Source organism: Canis lupus, chromosome 20 (genome assembly GCF_011100685.1).
Source record: "Canis lupus familiaris isolate Mischka breed German Shepherd chromosome 20, alternate assembly UU_Cfam_GSD_1.0, whole genome shotgun sequence".
Classification (NCBI taxonomy): domain Eukaryota; kingdom Metazoa; phylum Chordata; class Mammalia; order Carnivora; family Canidae; genus Canis; species Canis lupus.
This window is the reverse complement of record NC_049241.1, coordinates 14,632,775-14,660,391: the sequence shown is the minus strand read 5'-3', so window position 1 is coordinate 14,660,391 and position 27,617 is coordinate 14,632,775. Positions and strand designations below refer to the sequence as shown.

Genomic DNA, 27,617 nt, shown 5'->3' with positions numbered 1-27,617 from the left:
TGAAGAGACTGTCTTTTCCCCATCATATATGCTTGCCTCCTTTGTTATACATTAATTGACTGTGTAAGTGTAGGTTTATTTCTGTGCTCTCTATTCTGTTCTATTGATCTATATATCTATTTTGTGCCAGTTCCATATTCTTTTGATCATTATAACTTTGTAATATAATTTAAATTCTGAGATTGTGATACCTCCAGCTTTGTTCTTCTTTCTCAGGATTGCTTTGGCTAATAAGGGTCCTTTGTGGTTCCATACAAGATTTAGTATTATTTGTTGTAATTCTGTGAAACATGCTGTTTGTATCTTGATAGGGATTGCATTGAGTCTATAGATAGCTTTGCATAGTATGGACATTTTAATAATAATAATTCTTCTAATCCATGAGCACAGAATATCTATTTGTGTTGTCTTCAGTTTCTTTCACCAGCGTCTTACACTTTTCAGAATATAGATCTCACACCTTCTTAGTTAAGTTTATTCCTAAGTATTTTATTCTTTTTGGTGCAATTGCAGATGGAATTGTTTTCTTAATTTCTCTTTCTGCTACTTCATAATTGGTGTATAGATATGTAACATATCTGTATTTTAATTTCATATCTTGCAACTTTACTAAATTCATTTATTATTTCTAATAGCTTTTCAGTGGAGTCCTTAGGATTTTCTTTGTGTCATATATATCATCCCTAGATGTTTCTACTTCTACTTCTACTTCTACTTCTACTTCTACTTCATCCCTACATATTTCTACTTCTTCCTTAGCAATTTGAATGTTTTTATTCTTTTTCTTGTCTGCTGTGGCTAGGATCTAGTACTGATGAACAAACGTGGTGAGAGTGGACATTCTTGCTTTGTATGTGATCACAGAGGAAAAGCTGTCAGTTTTTCACAACTGAATACAATGTTAGCAATGAGTTTGTTATATATGGGTTTTATTATGTTGAGGTATGTTCCCTCTAAACCCACTTTGTTTAGAGTTTTTATCATGAACATATACTTAAATTTTTCAAATGCTTTTTCTGCATCTTTTATTTTAGGATTTGGGGCCCTTAATTGTTGATGATTACCTTCATGAAATATGGTATAGTACTGCTTTAATCAAAGATAGTTGCAACTATCAAGGACCTAAATGATTTTTCTTTCCAATTCTTGAACACTACTATTTGAGGAACACTTTTTATTTTTTTAAATAATAAACTTATTTTTATTGGTGTTCAATTTGCCAACATACAGAATAACACCCAGTGCTCATCCCATCAAGTGCCCCCCTCAGTGCCCATCACCCATTCACCCCCACCCCCCGCCCTCCTCCTTTTTAGTATTATTTCTTACTGATATGTCCCAAGAATGACTTACTTATTTCAACTGCCAAATTTCCAGACTTCTGTGATTACCTCATTTTGGCTACTAGTATGGAATTATTTCATGCATAGTTTTTAGTAATAAATAATAGGGAAAAAAGGTAACCATTTTTTGCCTTGATCATGGTTACTGAGGACCCAACAAGGAGAAAAGAGCAAAGTCACATGGAGCTTCATATTATGGGAAGTTGAAAGGACTCATGTAATGAATGAATCTTGGAAAATGAGTAACTCACATTCATATCTAAGAAAAGTGACAAACTATTGCCTACCACTTTTCTGGTAGATCATGAATAGTTGGAAATACCAAATGAAAACTTACAGTGCCATACATGTTGTTGGTTAGGGCTTAAAGTTTACAGCATAAGGAGATTTACCAGGTTTCAAATCTTCCGTATCTTTAAGGTATATTTTCCTGTCCATTCACCTCTTTTGACAATTTGGAACAAATAATGAAAAACACATGCTATGTTTTAGTTTTAGTTCTAGTCCTCATATGTTGATTAGACCATCAAAGAAGTATTTTACCCCCTGTAAATAATATTGGTGCATGATCCATCAGTAGAAAAATATTAGCATGATGCTCCACTGTATCAGGCCTCAGTGTATGCTCAGGAGGACACTGATTCTAGGGGAGATTAACAATGAATAGTTCACAACCATGTTTTCTGTAGGACTTCTGGGAATCTTTGATGCTGTAATGTGCATTGTATATCCCAGGGAGATACAGTAAGTAGTAATTCCCAAACTCATTTCACAATAGATCTCCTTTTTGTTCATAGAAAAGCAATGTACTCAGAACAAACCTTGCAATAACTGTTAGCATAGTACAATATATTGGAATGGGAGAGTAGTAAAAATGTCAGCTTGGGCTCTTATCCTGACTCTGCCACAAATAGGGCACTTCAAGCAAATCACTTGACAGCTCCAGGCTTCAATTTCCTTTGGGAGTGCAAATAAATGATGTCTTGAGTCCTTTAAAAACTTGCAATGCTATAATCCTCTGCCTGTGGGTAACGAGGTTCTTGTGAAATATCTACATTCCTATACTACAAGTTTGATTTTATATGTTTTACTGATTTCAGTAAGAATCATCAAACCCCCTGGAATATTTAAAAAATTAAATAATCTGAAAATGGTTAATATTTTGAAAGTATCATACTCATGAGCAAAGAATCCAAGTTAGATTAACTATCAAAATTGAAACTGGCAGGCTGACACTTTTTATCTATACTCAAAGAAAGAGCTGGACAAGACTTTGGCATACATAACGTTTTAGGGAAAGTGGGTAGTTGAGGCAGTGAAGGGCTTTTCCTTATGGTGTTAGTTCAAACATCCATCACCTTCTCTCTAAGATCTGGTGCCAAGTGGCCTGATATATGTACTTCCCCCCCTCAGCCGCCCATTCTCATTTGTTACTCTCTTTCCTTCTCTCCAAAGAATATGGAGAGAAATGTGTATAATTGGGATTTGGTGGGATCCCAGCGCCTTTTTTCTCCCCACGACTCAGATGACATTCCCAAAGAGAAGCAGAGGGGACTTTCTATAATATATTTTGTTAAACAGGTAAGAAGCATCTCATTTTACTCATAGCAGTCTTATTTAGAGTAACAAAAGGGTATCTTTTGGTTCAAATTTGTTTTGTATCAAAAAAAAAAAAACATAGCATATATGATCAATTCAAAACTAGTCAGAGTTTTATACCTGATAAAGTACCTGGTAAAGTAATATTTTTATTGCACCTAATTTTTATGTGTTCATTACTGCAGAAAATTTAGACAATTCCTTCTCAGACTTTTGAAAATTACTTTTCTTATCCTTTCATTCATCTTGGAAATAGCTGGAGAAAAAAATAGGATGTTTTGTTCTCACTATAGAATTGTTTGGTTATTGCTTTCTTGACAATTAAGATATAAGTTACATATGTGTTTGTTTTCTTCTTTTAAGGTAAATCCAAGCACATCTCAGATTACCTAGCTGGCTTTTGTCCCCAAAAAAGAGACTTAAACTATACTATAACTGGAACATCTGAATTTGGTTTATTTCATCTTATAACTGGAACATCTGAATTTGGTAGATTTCATCTTCTTTCATCATTGCAGTTCTTAGTAAAATGGAATTATTGAGAGATGTCTTTTGTAGGATTATACTTGGAGATATTCTAGAAACCACATATGGAAAGCTGAAGAACTCATCAGTATGGCTGACATGAATTTGAAGATTCTTAAAGCCAATCAAGTAGAATCTTTTGGCCTCCCTAATCTAAAAATACCACTTGATTAAATTCACTCTTCAATATCCCTTTTAATTCCATAGTATGGTTTTTAATACACCCTTATTTCTCTGAGAAAAAAATGGAAATGAAAAGCTGAAATCTAAAAATAAAATCCATACTTAATACACAAGCTAAATATACCCCCAAGTTTTCTCATTGCTACATTAATTCAATGAAATCTAATTTAGGCTAGTACCACTGTTCTGAATAAAGATGAATTAAGTATTACCAGTTCACATTGTCTTTCAGCTTCTTTTTTTAAGACTTATCAGAAGATGTGTTAATTGCCAAAGTCCTTACATAATATCATGTGTTCTTTAAAGTTTTCTGGAAGAAGGATTAAATGAAGGGTACAAATAACTTTGCATTTATTTTTAGCTTCATCCTATTCTGTTTCTACCCCCAAAATATTTGTCCTGATTTCATTACTACTCTGTAAACTTTCCCAAATCCAGATACCATTATGTTGCTCAACACATCATACCCACTCCATACCTAAATTCTTACCATAGCCGTCATTGCTTATATTACTGTTCCCCAAACTGGTGAACTCTGGTTCTACAGGATATTAATAAAAGCACCTCTAACATGTACAAAACTCACATAAGTTTAGGAAATGATGGGTTAAACAAAGTTAAGCAAGTTTATTTACTGTCAGATTTTTTTCTGCAGTATGAACTGTGAATCTCTAAGAGGTCATTATTTTGTTTAACCTTTGCAACTAAACCACAAAATACTTCAAAAGCATTTCTATTTAGTAAGATTACTCTGTGAAAAACAAACTGCAGTTCTAGGCTGTTGGCAATGTCTGCAGGAACCCATATCCACCTCCTATGTCTCTTATTTTTGTGCAGACACTTTTTGGCCATTTGTTGACCACACTGCATATTTTTAATGCTTCTTGATCTTTGTGTATGCTGTCCCTTGTCAGCCTTAAAAATTAAGCAAGAGAAACTATCAAGCCACAAATGAATAGAAGAGGAATAGAATTTAATTTCCTTTTTTCAGGAATAGAAAAGGAATTACAATCGGGATGCAAATTGTGATGAACCATAGGCAAGTCCAGAGAACAAAAGGGGAGAGCATCCATTTATAAAGGAAAGGAGGAAGTTGGGAGGGAGAAGTTCAAGGGAGAAATAGGAGAGTTCAGAGTGTTGGCAGTTTCTCATTGGCTGCAGGTGAGAGAGGGCATCTTGTTGCTGCTGAGCTTAGAGGATATCTTACTTCTTCCTGCTGAACTATGCAAGGTACAACAGTAGTAGTGCATGAGAACTCCCTGTTCATTGCTTCTTAACTCCATTTTGAATGAGGTTTCCTTTATTCATTTTCACACACTTAACCTGGTATTTTTTCCTTTCTTTTTTCTCCTCTTGAAATCTTATTTTTTTTGACATCAAGACTGAATGTTATACACTATTATTTACTTTCCCCTGCAAGAAAACTATTTTGCTTTCTCCTTTGTATTCCCATAAGCACTTTGTTTACACATGTGGTAAAGCTCTTGCCATTGTCTCTTTTGAATCAGGTAATTGTCCGCATTTCCCTACAAGATGAGGAACTCTTCAAAGGAGTAGCTTGTCTTAATTTACCTTTACATCTTTTGTTTCTTAGCACTCCATCAGGCATGTAATAGGCAATCATTCTGGTTGAACAGAACTGAGTTGAATAACCACAAAACTTTAAATCAAACCATGTCACTCTTCTGCTCAGAAACCTGTAGTGGCTTCCACTTTCCTTCAGAATAGGATCCAAGGAGTTTACAGGGGTCCACCAGGTTCCAAACAGTCAGTCATTCTCCCTGCCCCATACCTCCTTGACTCCGTCTTTTAACTGCTCTCTTCCTCATTTATTCCACTCTAGTTAAAATGGGCTCCTGGTGTTCCTCATAGAATGATTTCCCCTAAGCCCTCACCTGGTCAAATCTTCTACCTCCTTCAAGTCTTTGCTATAATGTCATCTCACTCATCAGACTTACCCTGAGCCCATTATCTAAAATTTCAGGTGTCCTTCCAGCTCCCCCAATCTCTCTTACCATCCTCTATTTTTTGCTTCTCCCAGAGCTGCACTACCTTCTAACATACTTTGTAATTAAAATTTATCATATATTTTTTTATTTTCCTACCTCACTTGGCCAGATGTAAATTCTGCAAGAGCAGGGATGTTTGTATGATTGGTTTATTATTGTGTCCCAAGCCCCTAAAACAGTCTGGCCAATATTAGGCACTTCAGAAACATATGTTAAAGGATTTGAATAAATGAGTATGATATTCCATTTTCTACTACAATGAATTTGTGACACCTGCTTGTCACAATATATTCATACAGAATTGAGTAAGATCAGGGTAGTTCTTATTAGCTTTTATTATTGAAAAGTTGTTCTCTGCACTTCGACTCATTCAAGCTGTGAAGGCAGTAAAACATTGCATCAATTAAAATATTCCAATTAACACTAATCAGGAAGAGCAATATTAATAACGCAGCTGAACTGGGTTGTTGAATTTTCGTAGCCTCACATATCACTTTAGGCACAGCATGTCAATTTCAAAAGGTAAGTTTTGTTCCCTTTCATGAATTTTGGTAAAATAATAAAGACCTTCCTCAGAGGAGAAAGAGAAAGCATTAAAAAAAAAAGTGGGTCTCTATTTTATTTTATTTTTTTATTAAAAGTGGCTATTTTAAAATACTATAGTTCTGCTCTTCAATCCAAAATGACATAGCTTTCATCATCACAACGGTTAAGAACATTTCATGACATATCCACTCATGAGAACACTGAGATAGATTTTAGGAACCTAAGAAGTGTGAGTTGGCATTCTTGCCCTCAAGGAGTTTGCAGTCTCCATCAAAAGTGTTTGGTTCTAGGTTCAGATATTTTACTTATTTTTTTTCAGCTTTATAAAGATATAATGGACTTAACATTGTGTAAGTTTAAGGTGTCATTGCATTGATTTGATACCCTTACACATAGCAAAATGTTGACTACCATAGCTTTAGCTTATACCTCCATCCCATCACATGATTACCATTTCTTTTTTTGCAATGAGAATATTGAAGATCTACTCTCTTAGTAACTTTCAACAATATAATAAATTATTGCTAACTGTAATCACCATGCTGTATATTAGATCCTCAGAACTCGTCTTAAAACTGGAAGTTTATACCCTTTAACCAACACCTCCCTATTTCCCCCACCTTCCACCCCCTGGTAACCACCATCCTACTCTTTCTATGAAGTTTGGCCTTTCTAGATTCCACATATATGTGATAACAAGTAGTATTTGTCTTTCTCTTACTTAGTTCATTTAGCATAATGCTCCAGAGTTCATCCATGTTGTCACACATGCCAGGATTTCCATCTTTCTCATGACTTAATAATACTCCATTGTGTACATATACATATATGTATTTTAAGATTTTATTTATTTATTTATGAGAAGCACAGAGAGCACAGGCAGAGGGAGAAGCAGGCTCCATGCAGGGAGCCTGATGTGGGACTCGATCCCAGGACCCCAGGATCACGCCCTGGGCTGAAGGCGGCGTAAACCGCCAGGCCACCAGGGCTGCCCTCACATCTTTATTCATCTGTTGATAGACAGGTAGGAAATGGAAATAGAATCTCAAATTGATATCTATACTCCCATGTTTATTGGAGTATTATTCACAACAGTCAAAATATAGCAACAGCCATATCATTTACTTATTAAAGGTTTAACTTTTAACAAATCTCTTAACTTTTCTGAATTTCAAATGTTGCCTTCTATATGTTGCAGTTAGTATTTAACGTCATCACTATTTCACAGAGATGTTTTGATAATCAGATGAATTATTATGAGTAATTTCTTTTTAATTTTAAAAAATAAGGACTATACAAATTCATAGAGACAGAAACTAGAATGGTGGTTTCCAGAGGCTAGAGACAGGAGGATTGGGGAATGGGAAGTTGTTCTTTAACAGGTAGGGAATCGCAGTTTCACCAGATGAAGAGTCATAGAAATGGATGGTGGTGATGTTAGCACAACATTAATGATTTATGAAATACTACTGAACTGTACACTTAAAAATATTTAAGATGGGAAATTTTATGTCATGTGTGTTTTACAATTTAAAAAAAAATCAGAAAAAAATGCATACCCTAAGGAGTCCATGTTGAAGAACTACATTCATTTGCATATGTAGTTCTGATGCCTTTGATAATTACAGTGGTCCCCAAATTCATGAAAACTAACAGAAATAAGCAGTTTTTTAAAGTACTATAGATATATAAGGAAATATATCATTGGTCTAGTTGCCTACTAATATTACTACTCTAATAGTTTTATTGTTGTCATTGTTATTATTGCTAAACAGTTACTGTTGTTACTGTCATTATCATCATCATCCTCTTCTTCATAATCATATTTCACCTGAGGTCTAGGGAATAATTTTTTTATAGCATCTGTGTTTAAATTCTATGTATAATACCGAATATTTAACTATGACATTCATTGAATGACATCAGAGTGCCCAGTCTGGAGCTAGATCCTGGGTGTAGATTGAGGATCTATGAAATTTATAACTCCCAAATCAGTATTCTTAGCATATTTATGGTCATCAGTGAACATGTGCGGAGCAGTAAAATATTTGAGTCTTTCTATACGCTTTCTCTGATGAAGTTGAACAAGGTGCTGTTCTGCCTTCTTGTTTTAGTTCTCATAAAGAAATGTCCTTTTGCAGTCTACTTATTGCCATGTTTTTTGCATTTTTGTATTCTTTTTTGGTAATTTCATTGTTCAAAGTAACCCAAAGTGTAGTGCTGGAGTGAAGTCTAGTGTTCCTAAGTGCTAGAAGCCTGAGATGTTGTGCCTTACAGGAAAAAGTATGTGTGTTAGATAAACTTCATTCAGGTGTGAGTTAGAGTGCTGGTGGGTATGAGTTAGTGTTAAATAAATCAACATTATATAGTAAAGTGTATTTAAACAGAAACACATAAAACAAGGTTATATGTTGATCAGTTGATGAAAATGTGACTAGAGAATTGGAAAAACCTAACTCTGTATTTCTCCCTAGGACCATGGTTCAATATTTGTTAATTCAGTGTTTGCAGCCACCTTATAGAACATAACTATCACCAATAATGAAAATTGATTATAGATACCTGATAGTATGGTGCTGTGGTAAGACCAAGACCTAGACTTATATGAGAATAATAGAACTTTAGCATTTAAGTACTTTTTAAAAAATACTTTAATACTTTTAGAAAAAAATATAGGAGAATACTTGGGATACTTGGGATACTGGGATAAGATATCTTATACTGGGATAAGAAAGTTTATTTTAAATAAGAAGCTAAGAATGTTAGTCATAAAGAAAAGATTGGTATATACACAGGACTTTCATTCATCAAAAAATGTCAAGAAGAGAATGGGGGGAAAAGTCATGCAGAGAAGATATTTGTAAAAATATAACTGACCAAGAAAGGGTCCCAAAAAAGTCCAGTGAGTTGATAGGAAACAAACAAAAATCTAATCGATGACCAGGTAAATTGCATGAATTAATATTTTAAGAATAAAAAAATGCAAGAGGCCCATAAACATAAAAAATAACTTTATTAGTAACTAAGGAAATGCAAGTTAGAAATAATGAATTACCATTTCATGCACCATATTTGCAAAAATTAAAATACTAAGTGTTGGTGAGGAACAGCAGGAATTCTCATTTAGGCTGACAGAATTTAAAATTATCCCATCCACTTTGGAAAATAGATTGTGTAACTCTCCTTTGAACTAATAAATCTGAACTTTTTTTTTATACTCTTAGTTGTATATATTGTAGACCAGAGAAAGTTTTGAAAATGTGACCAGAAAACATGCCTTCACTACAGGTTAGTTTGTAATAGCAAATAAATAGAAGAAAACAACTGTATGTGGACAGTGAAAAGGGTATGTAAACTGGTGAATTCCTACAAAGAAGTATTAAACCACAATGAAAATAAATGAACCACAGCTATAATCATCAGAGTTGATTTTCAAATAAATAATGTTAAACAAAAATAGCAAGTCTCAAAGGAATACATACTGTGATTCCAATTTCATAAGATACACAATACTTTCAAGACTACATACAGTATTTAGGAACACATATATATCTGATAAAAAAAAAAAACACAAGAAAAAACACAGAGTGATAAGCAAAATAATTAGTGTGGAGAGCGTAATCCTGAAGGAATGCACAGGGGCTTCAAAGTTACTGGCAGTGTTCCATCTGTAAATCTGGGTGTTAAGCTCACAAGTGCACATTTTATTATTCCTTAGACTCTAAAAAATCATGATACACTTATCTTTATGTGATTAAATGTCACACAATAATAAATATAAAATAAAGAACAACATCAGGTTATCTGGAACTAGGCAGCCTGGGTTAGAATTTGGGCATAATTTACTACCAATGTGAACTTAAGCAAATTGTTTCACTTTCCTGCTCTTGGTTTCCTCATACATAAAAGAGACTATTTTAGTACTCACCTTATGATATTGTTAAGAAGAATAAATGATTTAATACTTGAAAAGCAGTAAGATTAGTCCTGGCACATAGTAAGCACTGAATAAATCTTAGCTCCATGTGCTATTATTACTACTGCAACCCAGAGCCACCTCTGAATTAGTACTAAAATTCCAAGTTAGCAAGAAGGAAGTGAGCACTGCTCTCAACACTTGGGTCCCAGGATGACCCAGCATAGACTCAAAATACCTTCATTAACTCACCCAACTACACATACACACTTCAGGGATGTTTAAAAATATCTTTATCCATTGGCCTGCTCTGTAGCATCCTGATAACTGTAACTTCATCTATAGTGTTTAAAGAAGTCTGTGGAAATTTGAGTTCCACAATGAGGTTTGATGTGTAGAGTTTCTTGCTTCAGAAGAGCAACAGGGTCATGTTGGATTCTTCTGGAAACTCCAGCAGATAAGTTACATGGAGGCATACCCTGAGACAGAATGAAAATGATGTCAGGACTAATACTGCAAAGATGGAAAGATGACAGGCCCATGCTGACATGCAAGATGAGGCTGTAGCTGGATATGAGCTTGTCTCATATTTTTTGAAAACAGAAGTACCAAGAATTCTAATGGTTGACACAATCTGGGTTTGAGTAACTGAATGTGCTTTATTCTAATGCTCTCATCCAAACCCAGTGTCACCTTGCAGTAGAATGAAGCAATGACTGGCATTAACCTGCATTAAAGAAAGTGTGGAGAATGAACAGGCTTGCAATGCAGAAGGAGAGGCACCAAGTCATGCATGCTGACATAAATTAAACCCAAGATTCAAGTTCTTGGTTCCCATACACTTTGGTTCATTATCTGTGCAAATGGAATGTTGACTGGATGATTTACCTCCAACAAAGAGTACTTCCTTTCATCTCCCATAGCACTTTCTCTCTACCGTTCTACAGCATTGATTACTTCCTTTATGCCTTACAATGGAGTTATTTATTGATTATGTACAATGTAATGTAGATTGTAAACTTCTTGAGGTCAGGCCATGTTTGATTTATTCTCATATTCTCTACACCATCTGCCACATATGAAACCATAAATCATATTTATGGGGAGTAGGAAGAATGAGGAAAGAGCTCAGACTGAAGAAAGGATGGTGTTATGGACTGAATGTTTGTGTCTCTCAAAAATTCATATATTGAAATCCTAATCCCCAATGTGATAGCATTAAAATGGGGAACCTTTGGGAGGTGATGAGGTCATGAGGGTGGAGCCCCCATGAATAAGATTAGTGCCCTTATAAGAAGAGACAGAGCGAGCTTCCTCTCTCTGCATTCTCCACCACATGAGGATACAGTGAGGAGATAGCCATTTGCGAATCAGGAAGCAGAACTTCAGCAGACACCAGCTCTGCCAGCACTTTAATCTCGGGCTTCTCAGTCTCCAGAACTGTGAGAAATCAGTGTTTGTTGTTTGAAGCCACCCAGTCTGTGGTGTATTTGTTATAGCAGTCCAAGCACACTAAGGCATTAGGATCTTCCCAGCTTTGAAATTCTTTACCTCTGCAGGATTTCTGAGACAGAAAATAGTAACATTGTTTAAAGCAGCACATAAATTATCATAGTAGTGGTTTGGTGATTGTCTTCCTTTAGGAAATCAGGATATATTTAGTATGCCTGCTTATTTGTTTCTGCCACGTCTTCAGTAATTTAGAGTTTTATGTTTGTTTTTGCTAGGGAACTGCCTTAAACTTTTAGATACAAAATGAAAATATTTATTACGCTTCTCAGATGTTACCTGCACTAAGGTGACTTCAACTTCAGTTATAAAGAAGAAAGTACAAAACTAAATCAAGACTGCTGTGTCACTTGGCACTACTTTTCACCCCTTTTGGCATTCTCTGTGGGGGCCAAGAGCTGAGTTGGCAGAAGGAGAGTGATTTGTTCCTCCACATTTGGAAGTAGGAAGAGAAGTAAAAAGATTCTACTTTTACATGATCCTTCTCTTTTACAAGTTCATACCAACATTTCTTATCCTATTTTTTCCCATGTTTTCCTAACTTATGTTCTTATAGTACTTAACACCAAATATACTAAGTGTGATTGATTTCATCTGCTTATGGTCATTTTATCCACTTTAACCTCTATGAGAGGAGAATTTTTATTTTATTTTTTGTTGTTCAATAATACATCCCCTGTGCCTATAATAGTAGCTGACATATAATAAGTGCTCATCATAAGCATATTATAGATATTGATTGAATCTGTATTAGTTCTCATCTCCCTTAACAGTGCATTTAAAAGGAAGAGACTTGAGTGATGGCATTTCCAAAAATCAGCAGGTTTACCACACTGCAGCCTTATCTCTGATTTCTCTCTGTGAAAATAAGAATAGTGAAACAGCATCCATAGCAAAGTCTAAATAGATGATGAATAAACACATAACTTACATGTATATTTGATGATGGTTTTATTTTCAAAACTGTAATGAGATAAAAATATATGGTTGCAGTTGCCAAAGCAACTTAAATTCAACATAAATAACAGCTGCTCTTCATCTGGGAATTTCATTTATATACAGAACTTTTTTATATGCCCTTAACATTTTTTAAGTGGTATACTAGATACAGCTAATTCAGCATCCAGTATCCCAAGATATGTTTTATACTCAAAGAATAGAACAGAAAAGAGCAGAGAAGTACCCTCTTTGAGCCAGTGATTAAACAAACCTGCTATTCCAACAACTTCGATTTCTCCAAAGTAACTATATGGCAAAACATGTCCAGTTTCTTAGGAGCAGTGAATATATGAAGATTGGCATTTTTCTTTATGAGCCACCATTCCCTGGTTTATTGTGTCAAAAATCTAAAACTAAGTATGTAGTGAGGACTCTTCAATTTGCTTTTAAAGCAAAACTTTATTGCAGAGCACAGAGTGTCAGGATAAACTGATAAAGTATGCCTCTCCCTTTAAAGTTAACAATCAGTGTAATTTCTTCCCAGCCTCCTTGGGAAATATGCCTACTTTTTTTGGATAGAAATAAGAGAACATTTAAATATATGAGCACCTACCTAGTTACATTTATGAGCAGGAACTAAGAAACTGCCCCTCTTCCTTAGAGATTGTACCCACTGCCACTCAGTGCTAGGCAAACTTGAAAGTGAACTCATTGCTCAGGCTTATATCCCTAAAACGTTAACAAAACAAAGGAAATGGAATGAAAAAGTTTGAGATGAAAAGATTTCTTTTACTTTAAAGCACAGCGTTTCACGACCAATTGTATAGCTGGTAGATTTGTGTTCTCTAGGGTTTGATCATGATCTGTGGCCCATGTATCTCCATTTAGTAATATCTTCCCAAGGTTTTTCCTATAGATTACTGACTTTACAATGGCCTCCTGATACGTGCCTTTTCAGCATTTCTTCAGAGGATATTTATTCTAGTGTTACTTGAATATATTTGATTTGCCCTCTAGGGTTGCCTGTTTATTAAGAAGACTGGTACAATGAATTACAACTTGCTAATTTTAATTTTTAGAGAGGAGAAGAAAGAGCTATAAAGTAAAAGTACAAAATAAAGAATCACATTTCTTTCTGTCAAAACTGTAATGATCATAAGTCTGTCAAATTACAGAATTCTCACACTAGATGAAAAACAGATAATTGTATGATGTATCACTGACTAGCTGATAGCCCTGACCACAATAAAAACAGACCCATGCAATTTGCATGATGTTGTTTGATATTTTCATCATCCAGGACATTTCTTGAGCCTCAAGAGTCAGTGGATGGAAGGGTATTTCTTGTACCAAGCAGTGAATTTATTTCATACCTTGATTGTATTTCAGTTTTAGTGTATCTCTAAGATTTCATATTAAGGTGTGCTAGGTGGCTCAACTCCTTGGATTAGAGACCTATTCTCAAAGTTACCTTCCAGAGCATCCCTGGCAAGATGTAAGACCCAAAGGTCTTTTGCAGCCAAGATACTGGGAAACCGTGTGTCATGTGGTCAAATACAAGAAAGTTTACTCTAGGCCAGCAAGTCTTGCTGACTCACTGTGTGAAACAGGAGGGGGAGCAGTGTTCAACAAATACTAATTAAGTACCTACTGTGTATCAAACACTGCTTGGGGCATTGTGCTACAGACTAATAAATACTGAAAAGATTCCTGCCCCAGTGAGCCTTTATCTTGGGTGGGAAGGGGGAGGGTAGGAGGGGAGACTATAAACCAAATAGCATATAAGCAAACAAAATCATTTGCAGATGCTGTGGTGATGATTGCTATGTAAGACATCATAAAGAGATGATGTGATGGAAAGTGACTGGAGTCGGTTAGTGGTCTACTTGAAATAAATCCTGAGAAAAGGCTACTCTGAGGAGATGGCATTTGAATTGAGTCCTGAGGAATGGGAATGATAAGCCAAAAGATGAGTCAAGTGCATTCCAAACAATGGGAACAGCAAGTTCAAAGATCTTAAGAAAGGCTTAACCTTAAAGTGTTTGAAGAACAGAAAGCAAAGCAAAGCATGTTTATTATGGTTTAAATGAGGAAGGTGGAAAATAATAGGAAATGGGACTGGATACATAGGCAAGGACCAGATATCAAGGGCCTTTGTAGAGTGCAGTGAAGATTTCATATTTTATTCTAAAATTTACTAGGCCAAATCCTTTTCTGAAACCTTTGTTTCTGTTTGTGTTGTATAAACATGAAACCAAAGATAGGGAATGCAGCTGCCTAACCATTAACACTCCTGAGTCAGGATGATATGTGAAAAGAGATGAGCTCCTGTAGAGAAAAATGCTGGTAATAATAGCTTGTATTTTAGAGCACCTGTCTCCAAAGGCGAACATTATTTATGATGCCATGTCGCACTAATCACAGTAACCTTGTGAGTTAGATAGGTTCGGGTTTTCATTGAACACGTGGAGAAACTCAAACATTTTAAATCGAGTTGTTCTTTGACTTCTTAAGTAGTAATACAAAGCTCTAGATAAAACAGAATATGCCAAAAAAAAATGAAGAAAGAGGGAAAAAACTAATATGAGAAATAAAAAAAAAAAAATACCTACCAAGAGAGTCATATACTTACAGAGCAAAGGCAGCAAAGCAACCTTTATTTTCTTGAAAAGTCAGGAAAATAATAGTAGAGGGGTGAAAAAGTAAAAGTCTCAGATAGTAAAGCAACAATCAACAAGTATGGTTTCGTTTTTTTAATTTAATTCTATATAAAAAGAGGCTAAATATATACACTTCTGGATTAGCTAAACCTGAATTCTAATTCATTCTATTCCTTATACTATGTCTTTGCTTTTGAGTGTTAATTTTTTCTTTGTATAAAATGGGATTAGTCATAATATTTTATAGAGTTGTTTTAAGGATTAAATGAATGAACAAACACATGGAAAGTGAGGAATTGAGTTCTTTATGGAAGCTAGTTAAAAACTAGCATTCAGGGACGCCTGCATGACTTAGCAGTTGGGCAGCTGCCTTCGGCTCAGATCATGATCCCGGGATCCGGGATTGAGTTCCGCGTTGGGCTCCTGCAAGGAGCCTACTTCTCCCTCTGCCTATGTCTCTGCATCTCCCCCTCTCTCTGTCTTTCATGAATAATAAATAAATCTAAAAAAAACTAGCATTCAATTATGGTTTTGTTATTGTTTGCTAAAGAATTAGTATTTATAAAAGTGATTAATTTCCTAAGCAGTCCACAGAAGCCTCCTTAACACATACACATGTTTTAGGTTCTTGCTTAGGTTTTGTTGGTGGAAACAAACAACAACAAAAAAATGATGTAGTAATGTGATGCAAGAGAAAGATGAGCATAACCACCTCTTTTGCAAAATGGAAGCTCGCTGACCCCAGGCAAATTTGTCTTTGGCAATCTCTACACACCTTTTTTCATCCTATTTTTTAGGTCATTACTTTCTTCTTGAGATTTTGCAGCCCTATTTTACCCTTTCCATTACTTCACAGATAACATTTTCTTTTGTTTCTTTTTTGGTTAATCAAAACTCCCATTCAAAGAATCCTGACTGCTCTTATTTGCTTATTAAGAGGAAGCAATCTGATTGGATTAATTCACTCTTCACTGTAAATGACTACTCACAGTAATGCATTTGCAGCCATTTATGGTTTTAAAATGTAATTTCTGTAATTCCAAAGTAATCCCTAAATTATAGTTCATCTGGCATGACTAAAGAGGATGAAGAAAAAAAAAATCAGACATTTGGTGGGAGTATATTGTGTTCAGGACCTGGGAGAGCTCCCATGGCCTCTTTCTTTATAGTTGGAAATAAATGCATTTTCATAGAGATGTCCATAGTAGCAGCATTAGGACTATGGAAGAATAAGGTAATAATCCAGTTCTATGAATGAGTCATTTGTAAATTGAGTATACAGTAACTTAGAAGTATTTAAAAAGGCCTTTTTATCTATATAAAGATCTCTAGGAAAGAGATTTGCTTTATTTTGAAATGTTAGACCACCAACTAGAATCAGATTTTGGTCCCCTACTTTAGAGTGCCAATAAATTAGGGTATTTAATATCAGATATTTAGCAAAGACATAGGTTTATCTTTTGTTTTGTCTTACTTAGTTGTTTAGAAATAAGATAGCTGGCATCAATTCTTGGAATAAAAGAGGAACTCAAAAAATATTTGCTTAAGATTTCATAAACAAATGGGAAAGTTAACGACATAAGGAAAAGCAAACATAGCAATATTTTATAAATATATATATTTCAATTTCCATCTATATCCATTATATTTCCATCTGGTATACAGTGTGAACTTCTAAAACCATAAGTTAAATGAGTATATTTATATAATCAGTAAATAATATTTCATGATTGATTTATTTTGAAACATTATATGTTTGCATGCATTGTAGAAGATAAACATCAATTTTTACTATTCTGTGAAAATATATTCCACCTTTACATTAAAAAGTAACACAGGGTCTCTCAGATCATGTCATTATAAGAAAATATTCTTAAGGAAAATTTTCTGAGTCCATTATATGTAAGGTATCTTAATTGTAAGTCATGTAAAGAATATAGTCCATGCATTGGAAAGGATAAGGTAGCCTGCCTTCTTCAGCACCTATGTAGACTTAAAAACACAATTAAGATCAGCTAAAGACCTATTTTAAGTCCTATTAGCATTTTTTGCCATGGTGTGATTGACTTGAACACTCTAGTGTTACCTCATCTGGTGGGAATTTTGGACTCATGGACTTTCCCGCAATAAGTCACTTTTTGTATAGTTTCCTTTGATGCCAAGAAATGATAATAATAAGAAGAACATTTACAGGCTACTGACTTCATATGTAAATGCTTCATCTACATGATCTTCATCTTAAAAGAGCTCTATGAGCTACAGATTATTATCCTAATATTAGAGATGAAGAAATTGAAGTCCTAGGACATTAAATAATTCACATATCACAATCATACACCTAGAATGTAAGAGTACCAGATTTGTACTCAGGTCCTTCTGACTACAAAGCCAGTATGTTAAACCATTATGCAATTCATCCTCTTGTTATATATTCTCCCTGGGAAACCCAGTCAACCATGCCATTTCACTAATGATTTCTTCCTTCTTCCTGAGTTGAAAGAATGTAAAAGATGTGGCTTTGCAATTCCTAAGGTTTTATAAATTTAGACTTGTTTTCAGTAGAAGTCTCTAGAATTCAAGAAACCATGCAAATGTGCATCCACAAATGCATACACTCAGGCAACAAATGGCAGAGAGTCAAGACATAATTTTAAATATGCTGCATGATAATCAGTTTTTAAAGTTATGTTCCAAAAATACCTCTTTAAAAAAGTAAATGGTGCAATCATCATTATGGAAATTGTATTCATAACAAATGTATTGCTTGACCATTTTTCCAAGCTAATATTGATTTCCTTATTGATTGCTACTTTCAAAATTGGAAGAAGCATAACAAAAAAAAAAAAAAACTGGTGATGGAAATTTCTTGTACTAAGTCCACTCTATAAGAATTAATAGAATCCAGGCCTACTCAAATCAGGAAAGAAAAAAAAAGGTGACTTTTTAAAAAATTTATAGTGAGTAAATACATGGATTAAAAATGCATGCATTACTTGCATGGTTTACTGTTTCATTCTTCCTCTCTCCTTTTCTCCTGCCTCTTTGTAGATTCCTAACAAACCATAATATGTGTTATGATCTCATTAACCTCATCTGGCCATTTTATTTTATTTTATTTTATTTTATTTTATTTTATTTATTTTTTCATCTGGCCATTTTAAAACTAGACTTCTTACACTTGTCTCTGGCTGGTCCCACCCTATGAATGGCTTCAGCTTTTCTGTGTTCAGTGGGAGTCCCTTAATGATGGACTAAATAAGTTACTCATTCTTGTTTATTGTTACTTCTCAAAAAAAAAATCTTGTTTTCTATAGACTTCATCCAGGTATTTATTTTAAAGTATCTCTTCCTTTCCTTTAGACATTTAATAACTTTACAGACAGGAACTATGTGGAGATTTTTCCCTCTCACTCTCTGATTTACTCTGCAGTCTGAATTCTAAGTATTCTCATATATTAAGGCTTTTTATTATTTATCATATATTACAGATTTAAGACCTTTGTATGCTTTTACTCCCCCAGGAATTTAACAACTAAATCATTTCCTCCATACACTCAATACATGTTCCAAGTACTATAGCATATTTTCTAATCTCATTTAAAAATGAAATGCTGATATTACATTCCATAGCGGAATAAAGGACAATTGTTTCCACAGAAAAATATGATATGAAAACACATCTGCCACAAAATTGTGCATCCCTTAGCATATGATTTCTGGAAAATTTTATGTAAAACACTGATGAGTCAAATCAAGACCAAAAAGTATAGCCATTTATTTTTTAAAAGTCTACGAATCACATGTCAATGAACCAAATACAGAGCTGGAAAACAAGCTGTTTTGAAAAGCCACAATACATAGATATTAATTCCTCATCATACATATACATCATTTTATTCAACCATATCTTGAGTAACTCTCTGCATTGTTCAGCTACCTTCCTGGCAGTGCAACAATCAAGCTTCTTAATAGAGTTATTTCTGATTGTTTTCTCCTTGTCCAATTTCATCCTTTTCACCTAATGTTTAAAATCCCTACATTGAGTACTCACCCACAAGGAAAAGCAAAGGAATAGGAGATTTGGCATCAAATGTACCTATTCATTGCTTTGTGCAGTGAAATGTGGATTTTCTTACAAATTCACTAAAGAGCTTAATATTCTTTCAAACTTTTTTTTTTTTTTTTGTCTCTAAGATGTTGAGTAACTAGTTTGAATGCTCTTTTTCACTGGCTTCACTAAATCAGTGGTGAAGCCACAGATTCTGGTGTTTGAAGGCGGTAGCTTTGGAGGGAGACATATATGAATTTAGATTTTTCTGGGTGGTAGGTGAAGATGATGCTAACACTCTCTGAGCTTCATTTATATCACTTTTAAGTTGGGAATTTAAACTATGATGAACTTAAATGAGATCTATATGAAAAGCACTTAGCACATAGTCTGACCTCAATACATTTTTGCAGGTAGATGTTATTATTGCTAATAGGGCAGTGGTCATGGTAATAGAGCATTATCCATAATATATTCTGACTATCCCGTAATGTCTGTTGCTAGTCATCACCATCTAATATCAAGGCTTTAGAAATAAAATGACTCTTAAAAAATAATATATGTGGGAACATTACTGAGAAAATCCTGGGCCATAAGTATACAAGCTTCAAAAAATACTATTCATGGGACACCTGAGTGGCTCAGTGATTGAGCATCTGCCTTCGGCTCAGGGTGTGATCCTGGAGGCTTGGATTGAGTCCCATAACGGGCTCTCTATGAGGATCCTGCTTCTCCCTCTGCCTATGTCTCTGCCTCTGTCTCTGTGTTTCTCATGAATAAATAAATAAAATCTTTTAAAAAATACTATTCACACACATAGTTCTTTGATTTCTACAATTATCAAGCTGTTGGTAATTATGATCTGGATAGATAGTTATATCTAAAAGACCAATTTTGGACATGAAATTTTTCCTTAAACATGTGCAAACATCTAGTGTCCTTTGTTTAGCATGTATAGCTCTCTAGAATTCTCCTAGAATTCATTTACTATTTAGAACACTCTTATAAATAGAATGATTGGATTATGATTTGCCACTGTTATTATAGCATTCTTCAGTGGACAGAATATATACTGAACACCAAACTTGTAGCATGACAGGCTTTGTGTTTGGCCTTGTGCTTTTCATGTATTACCTCTTTAATTTTTGCCCATGACTCTTACTTTAAAACAAAACAGACTTATTCATATTTATTTATGATTTGTTTATGAGAAAATGAAGACTTGCCCAAGGTCAGCAACACGATTAATATATGGCAGAGTTGATTTCAAGGTCAAATCTGTCCAAATGCAGTCTTTTCATTCACTATGTAAGAAGGGTTTGCCATGTGGAATTTATTTCAACTAACTACTAAAAAATATGTCTAAATATTTTCTCAAATACCAGGTTAATATGATTTATTCTGACTGCTCAAACCTTGTAGAACTGCATGAATTCATAAACCAAAAAAGAGGAAACAAGAATCCAGTTTGTTAAGCTCAGCAAGGACAGTTAAAAATAATTGCATGTGTTTCTCATTTTCTTTCCCATTTCTTAACGCCCCTTCTGTAGTCAGAACCATGGTATAATTTGCCTAGATAACACTAAGACTTGATCTCTATTATATGTTAGCCCTCAATTTTTCATGAAACTCTGAAGATTGAATGGGATGTTTGTGCAAAAATTTAGATGATGTATTCTAAGAACCTGTATGCAGAAGTGACAATTCAGAGTGATTCATTGTCACTTTTAGGCATAATGGTTTACAATATTAAACCATTTTGCGTAATAAAGTTTTTTAAATCTCTCATTTAATCTCTTTTGGAGAGCCATTTCCTTGAAAGGAAATAGCATGTCATAGTCTCACCTGATACTCCTTGGATTAAAAGATTTGTATTACAGCAGAAATTTAATTCAAGCTATAGTGCTTTTTTGTATTGTGCTGAGTAGGTACATGTCCTCCAGGTGCCCTGATTCACACTTCAACTCTGACAGTCTTTGGCTTCCTGTGATTAGGTGTTACCTGTCTGTCAGTTGTGCCCACTATACTCTTGGGTCCCTATGGCAGAAGCCCTGTTCTTCAATGTTTGTATCCTAGGCTGACAATCAAATGATGTTTAATGAAATTTTTATAAGTACTCAATTGATGAAAATAATAATATATGTTCTTAAAATTTGCATAATTCCAGAAGAAGTTGGTAACGAAGATATGTATATGTCTATGTTTTTTAATATCCTGACCTCTCCTTAAAGTCAGGCCTGACTATAGAAACATCCCATTTTGTAACTGCAGGAAGTCTGTCCACTTTCTCCCTCTAGCTTCATGACTCATCATTGTAGCCATTAACAAGCCTCATGGTACCTCTCCTTTCTAGTCTGTAAAATGGAGACACTAATGGTAATTAACTCATATAATTATTGTTAGGATCACTTCAGATAACGATCATAAAATACTTACCAAAATGGCCAGCTTGGAGAAAATTGTCAATAAATGCTAATATACTCCAGTATGTACATCTAGATGGCTTGCAACCCTGCAGAACATACTTGGCTTGGAATAATCCTCAAATCCGATAAGAGGTTATTAAATCAAATGGTTTAGACAACAAAAAGATGAAATGGCACTTAAAATACTTCTTGAGAGGATTTACATTTGGGAGGACAGAAGAAAAACCATTTTTTTTAAACAGTACTATGTCTTTAACTTTATTATACATATTTTTTACATTAACTCATTTTTATTGGCAACTGCTTATTTACTGACTCAAACTGTGATCTTATTTGTAATGTCTTATCTTTCTTTCTTTTTTTTATGTCTTATCTTTCTAAACAGAGTTGACCTCCTTGACAAAGGGGAACTTTTTTTATCTTCCCAAACAGAACCTTGGACAGTACCTTATAAATACTTAAAAATATACAAAAAATTTGAAACAATTATGTATATGTGCATATGTCTATTTATACATTGTATATAGTGTGTGTGTGCTTATACAGAGAGAGTCATATTCTAGATACTTACAGAGTAACACATATAATTGCATATAATAAAATGGTTTGTGAAGTGAAAAGAACTGAGCATCAGAGGGACGCCTGGGTGGCTCAGCTGTTGAGCATCTGCCTTTGGCTCAGGGTGTGATCCTGGAGTCCCGGGATCGAGTCTCACATCGGGCTCCCTGCATGGAGCCTGCTTCTCCCTCTGCCTATGCCTCTGCCTCTCTCTCTCTCTCTCTCTCTCTCATGAATAATGAAATCTTTAAAAAAAAAATTGAGCATCAGATAACATGAATTTACATCCTGATAATGATATTTAATTACAAGAAAATGTTGGTAAAGTCACTTAACAGCATTAAACCTTGGTTTCTTCATTTAGATATGCACTAATAGAATTTTCTGCAGTGATGTGAATGAATGCTGTATTTCTCTGCTGTCCAATATGGTAACCACTAGCTACATGTGGCTGTTAAACACAAAATGTAACTAGTGTGGCTGAGGAACTAAATTGTACATGTTATTTAATTGTATATGTTTTAAACCTAAGCATGGGCAAGTAGCTCCTGTACTGTACAGATACAGAATCAAGGATGACAGGACATTATCATTTTGAAAAGAGGCTACCCTGAATTTCCTTGGTATGAGTGATACAGAGGCTGTTTTTCAGCAAAAGACTGTCCTGTTTTAAAATGTTTATACTCTCCCATAATATCTTAGGCCTATATAATTTAGACCCTTTTTCTTTTATTTCTCTTAACAGATCTTGAAAACTTCAAAACAAGAACAAGAAGCACTGTGTCTGTCCGTCAGGGTCAGGGGATGGTACTACTATGTGGCCCACCGGCCCATTCAGGAGGTAAACTATATATGACTGAAATGTGCACACTTCACTTGCTGCTATTTTTCTTGCTGCTGTTTCATCCTCCTTGGCACTAGCTAAAGGAAAAGTGTTATTTGCTGAGATTCCCAAAGTCCCTTTGTGTCCAGGAAGAATCATTGTCAATGCCACCCATAATTAGGGTAGGAAAATACCAAATTCTACAAATGTTCTATCCCACTGCTATCTACCTGGCACAAGGAAAAAGACATTGGAATCCACTAAGATCAGAATCCTTGCTTGGTAAGGTAACATAGGTAAAACTACCAGTACCTTTCTTCAACTTGATTGGTTTCAAAGCTGCTTTGTTTCGTCTTGGGTTTGGCCTGGAGAAGGATCAGATCCAGAACCCAGGTCCTCTGGCCACAGAATCTAGAGGCACTTTATAAAGACCCATAATGATTAGATCAGTTAGGAATTCATTTGAAATTTTTTATTTCTTTTTTCAAGTTTTTATTTAAATTCCAGTTAACTAATACATGGTGTAATAATATAAGTTTCAGGTGTAAATTTTAGTGATTCACCACCACTTACATACAACACCCAGTGTTCATCACAAGTACCCTCCTTAATAACCATGAAATTAGAAAGAAAGAAAAGAAAAGAAAAGAAAAGAAAAGAGAAATCATTTGACTGCAAATAACTGAAAACCCAGCTAACGCAGTCTCCAACAGACTGCAGTTTGTGTTGTTCTCACACACATTTCCAAAGGTATGTAATCTAAAGCTGGCACCACTTCTTGAGAATGTCTTCTAGGATACAGCCCTTTCTAGAATCCTTTTCTGAAGTCCTTAACACATGGTATGGCTAGGGGTACCAAGTGTGCAGTCCAGACAGGAAGAAATAGGAATAGTCAAGGACAAAAGTCAAAAGTCTCCATCTCAGTTTGCCTTTGTATTATGAAAGGTTTTCTTTGCCTGAGGACCTTTACCAATCAATCACATCATTGATTACCCTCAGTGGCAAAAGGGGTTGAAAAATCAAGTATTCTATATAGATCAATTTGATGGCCCTGAAAAAAAATCATAATTTTGTAATAAGGAAGACTATAGAGACAAGCAATATAGGCAACTTGCAGTGTCTGCTAATAAAAACTAACCAAAGGGGCACCTGGATGGCTCAGTCAGTTACATGTCTGCCTTTGGCTCAGGTTAGGATCCTGGGGTCCTGGAATCAAGCCCGGCATAAGGCTCCCTGCTCAGTGGGAAATCTGCCTCTCCCACTCCCTCTACCCCCACCCCCACTTGTGCTCTCTCACGTGCACACTCTATCTCAAATAAATAAATAAAATCCTTAAAAATAAATAAATAAATAAAATACAAAGACTAACGGTGACTAAAAGACACTGCCCATAAAGGGCTCAGTTATATGGATGTTTAATAAATAAAGATATTTATTAGGATTCCTCTAAAGTTTGAGGTAACAAGATTGATAAACTCTATTCTTGGGAATTCTGGCTAAAGTTGAATTTGCAATCTGCTATCTTTGTTATTATCTTAATTTTCTATTTGGCTTAACATGATGAAAGGAAAAAAATTTTAAACTAAGAAATTGAAAACACCCTTTTATTTTTGTCCTGTATTCTGAAGTTGTAACTTTTCCTTTCTCATCTGATGCCCAGCTAACCTTTCCAGCAGGAGATAACAATTAGCAAAATAACTAAAAGACTTGTACTTCTGACATGATAAGTATAAAAGCAGAGGAAGAGGCAAGTGCCCCCTGGGTCTAGACAGAGGACATGGAGTTATTTAGGGTTCTGTTTTTTGAAGATTGGCAGAGAATCCAGATTAGATTTTGGTAGTTTGTATTCTGCGAGATGGGTTTACTCCTTAGGATGCCTGTTTTCCCTTCAAGGTAGTATCAGAAGCATTAAATTTGGAGTCCAGGACATGAGTTCTGTTTCTGACTGTATTTCAAATCATTATTTGATGTTGAGCAAATATTTCTAAATTTTCAATGTCACACTCTTCTTATCTGTAAAATGAGGAGATTAAAGGAAATCTCTCAAATTCCTTTTAGTTCTATCATTACATGGTAGTAACTCCATAAAGACTAAATATTTATCAAGGAGGTTTGCATTATTGAAGTTCTGTCATTTATACAAAGAAAGCAATTAACTGGACATATATTTAGGTTAAAGTAAAGTTCACTTAGACTAACTTTTCTCTTCTTATTATAAAATCTGATCAAAATAAGAATTGAAGATTTTGCTAATTTCTTCTGCAATCTATCTCACAGCATTAAACTTTCATAACATGGCAGCAACTCTAAAAATTAATCTTGTAGGCATATTAAGAAAAAAAGTACCCCACTACTCCCTGGTATAATGGTATCTTTGGGAAAGGCAAAGCACCTGAAGTGTTGCTGTGCTGCTACACAATGAGACACCTGAATACTTTTCCCTTCCCACAGAGAAATATATTAAAAATTTTCATAGACATCTACTGAAATGTGCTTGTCTCTGCTGGCAGCAGTCAGCAGCTCTGAAATCTGGTTTCTTGAGCTGTGCTGACATTCCTGACAGTCTTGATGGTGAAAGACAAGGAAATAAATATTCTCATTATGGGCTTTATTAGAAATTGCATGCTCAGTAACACTGTGGGCAAGGAAGGCAAGGCAAGGAAATTTGCAAGACAACAAAGAGGATCTTGAAGGTTATAAGAGAGCATCTCAGACAGCCATCAGTTTTGGGCAGTGGAGTCAATGATTATCCGATGAAATCCCCTCAATTACTCAAAACCCTTCAGTGCCAGCTGTGCGGCAGTGATTCTCTCATTGCTTCTCCAGGCTGTGTATCACCTGAAAGCTGGCAGAACCACCAAGAGCCACTGGACACACTGAGCGTTTTAGACCTAGCATATGGTATCCCAGTTTCAATTGTAACAGATCATGCAGAGGGAAGGAAATGAGTCAGCCTTTTATTGTATCAGTGGGATACTGAGTAATGGCGTGAGATCCATTGTAAAGGATGCTGCATGTCGTATTTCAAAAGCTGTGCAGTGTCAGACCTTCTTGGGGTAACACAGAAATGAGCAACAATTAATCTATTTTGAAAAGCATTTCAGTCAGCAGGTATTTCCAGTATTTTTCCAGTCACTACATGTAGCATCTTTGTCATCTTTTGCTTAATAGATACGAATTCAGTTGTGATGTCACTGCATAGATTTTACTATTACATCTTAATACAAACACCAAACAATAGAAATTACTGTGGTGGGCTCTGGTGTTCCTTCATATTAAAAATAGAGTTTATTGATATCCAGAATTTTCTCCTTGCTTTCCATCAACTCCAAGGTCATTTGGCACCAGGAATTCATGATGCTTAACCAAACTCTCATTAAATAGCAATAGAACTGAGGTACTGTGAGATTCTTTCTACCACTGTACTAAAAATTGTATTATTCACCAGTGAATTCCTCATGAACTGTTCAAGGGAAGTTTTTGTTCTCACCTTCCTTTTGTACGTCACCAAGATCCTTGCTACTCAAAATGTGGCCCATGGACCAGCAACATCTGCCTCACCTGGCAGCTTGTTAAAAAGACATTTTCAGGCTCCACCCAGGGCCTACTGAGTACGAATTCACATTTTAATAAGATCTCCAAGTGATTCATATGCACATTACAGTTTGAGAAGCCCTGAGCTATAGCTATGATTCTCATACACATACCTCTCTTCTGGCCAGTGATGGACAGGATGGTGGGGCAGACCCAGGGCAACATGTTAAAGCCATAGTTGTCCAACCACTTCCCAACAATATTCTGATTCTACAAATCTATTGTTTTAGAGACTCTAAGGCAGCACCAAATTTAAGATCCACCCACTTTGATCACCTTCTAGAAAGCCAACCTGGATTCACACTGCTGAGATAGAGGTCTTTGATTTCCACATCACCCAAACAGAAGGGTTGAGCACTTTATTTATTTATTTTTTGTCAAATTCATATTTAAAAGAATTTAAATTAAATATAATAACCTCAGGACTCTTGGCTGGCTCAGCAGTTGAGTGCTTGCCTTTGGCCCAGGGCATGATCCTGGGGTCCCGGGATCGAGTCCCACATCAGCTCCCTGTGTGGAGCCTGCTTTTCTCTCTGCCTATGTCTCTGCCTCTCTCTGTGTCTCGAATGAATGAATAAATAAAAATCTTTAAAAAAAAAAGAAAAATAAATATAATCACCTCTGACTTCACCTTTACTTCATATATTTTTGTGGTTGTTGATAAGAGAGATGAACAATCAAAAGAAGACTGGCTTTTTCTCAAGTATTTATCTTCAAAAATAGCGTTTTACATTTGGCCAGCTTTTACTACATTGTTATTAATGAAAATATGGTTTTCTAGAGTATTAAAAGAAATCACGATTCCAAGATGAGTTTCATTGTTACAAGTTTTATAGAAACAAGCTATAATTGTCATAATTAGATGCTTTTACACAGAACACAGTCCCATCAAAGTTGGAATCTGTTCACATGACATGAGATGCAGGGACCTTATAACAG

The 27,617-nt window shown here is 35.1% G+C and overlaps 1 protein-coding gene across 13 annotated transcripts in view; it reads left to right on the top strand.

The window, feature by feature from the left end:
- CNTN4 (contactin 4) overlaps window positions 1-27,617 on the top strand; it is a 916,127-nt gene that overhangs the window by 668,707 nt on the left and 219,803 nt on the right. For all 13 annotated transcript variants that reach the window (XM_038565823.1, XM_038565822.1, XM_038565816.1 and 10 more), the window contains one exon: window positions 23,007-23,102. In XM_038565823.1, coding sequence (XP_038421751.1) covers window positions 23,007-23,102 — 96 coding nt within the window. The remainder of the gene's footprint in view (window positions 1-23,006; window positions 23,103-27,617) is intronic.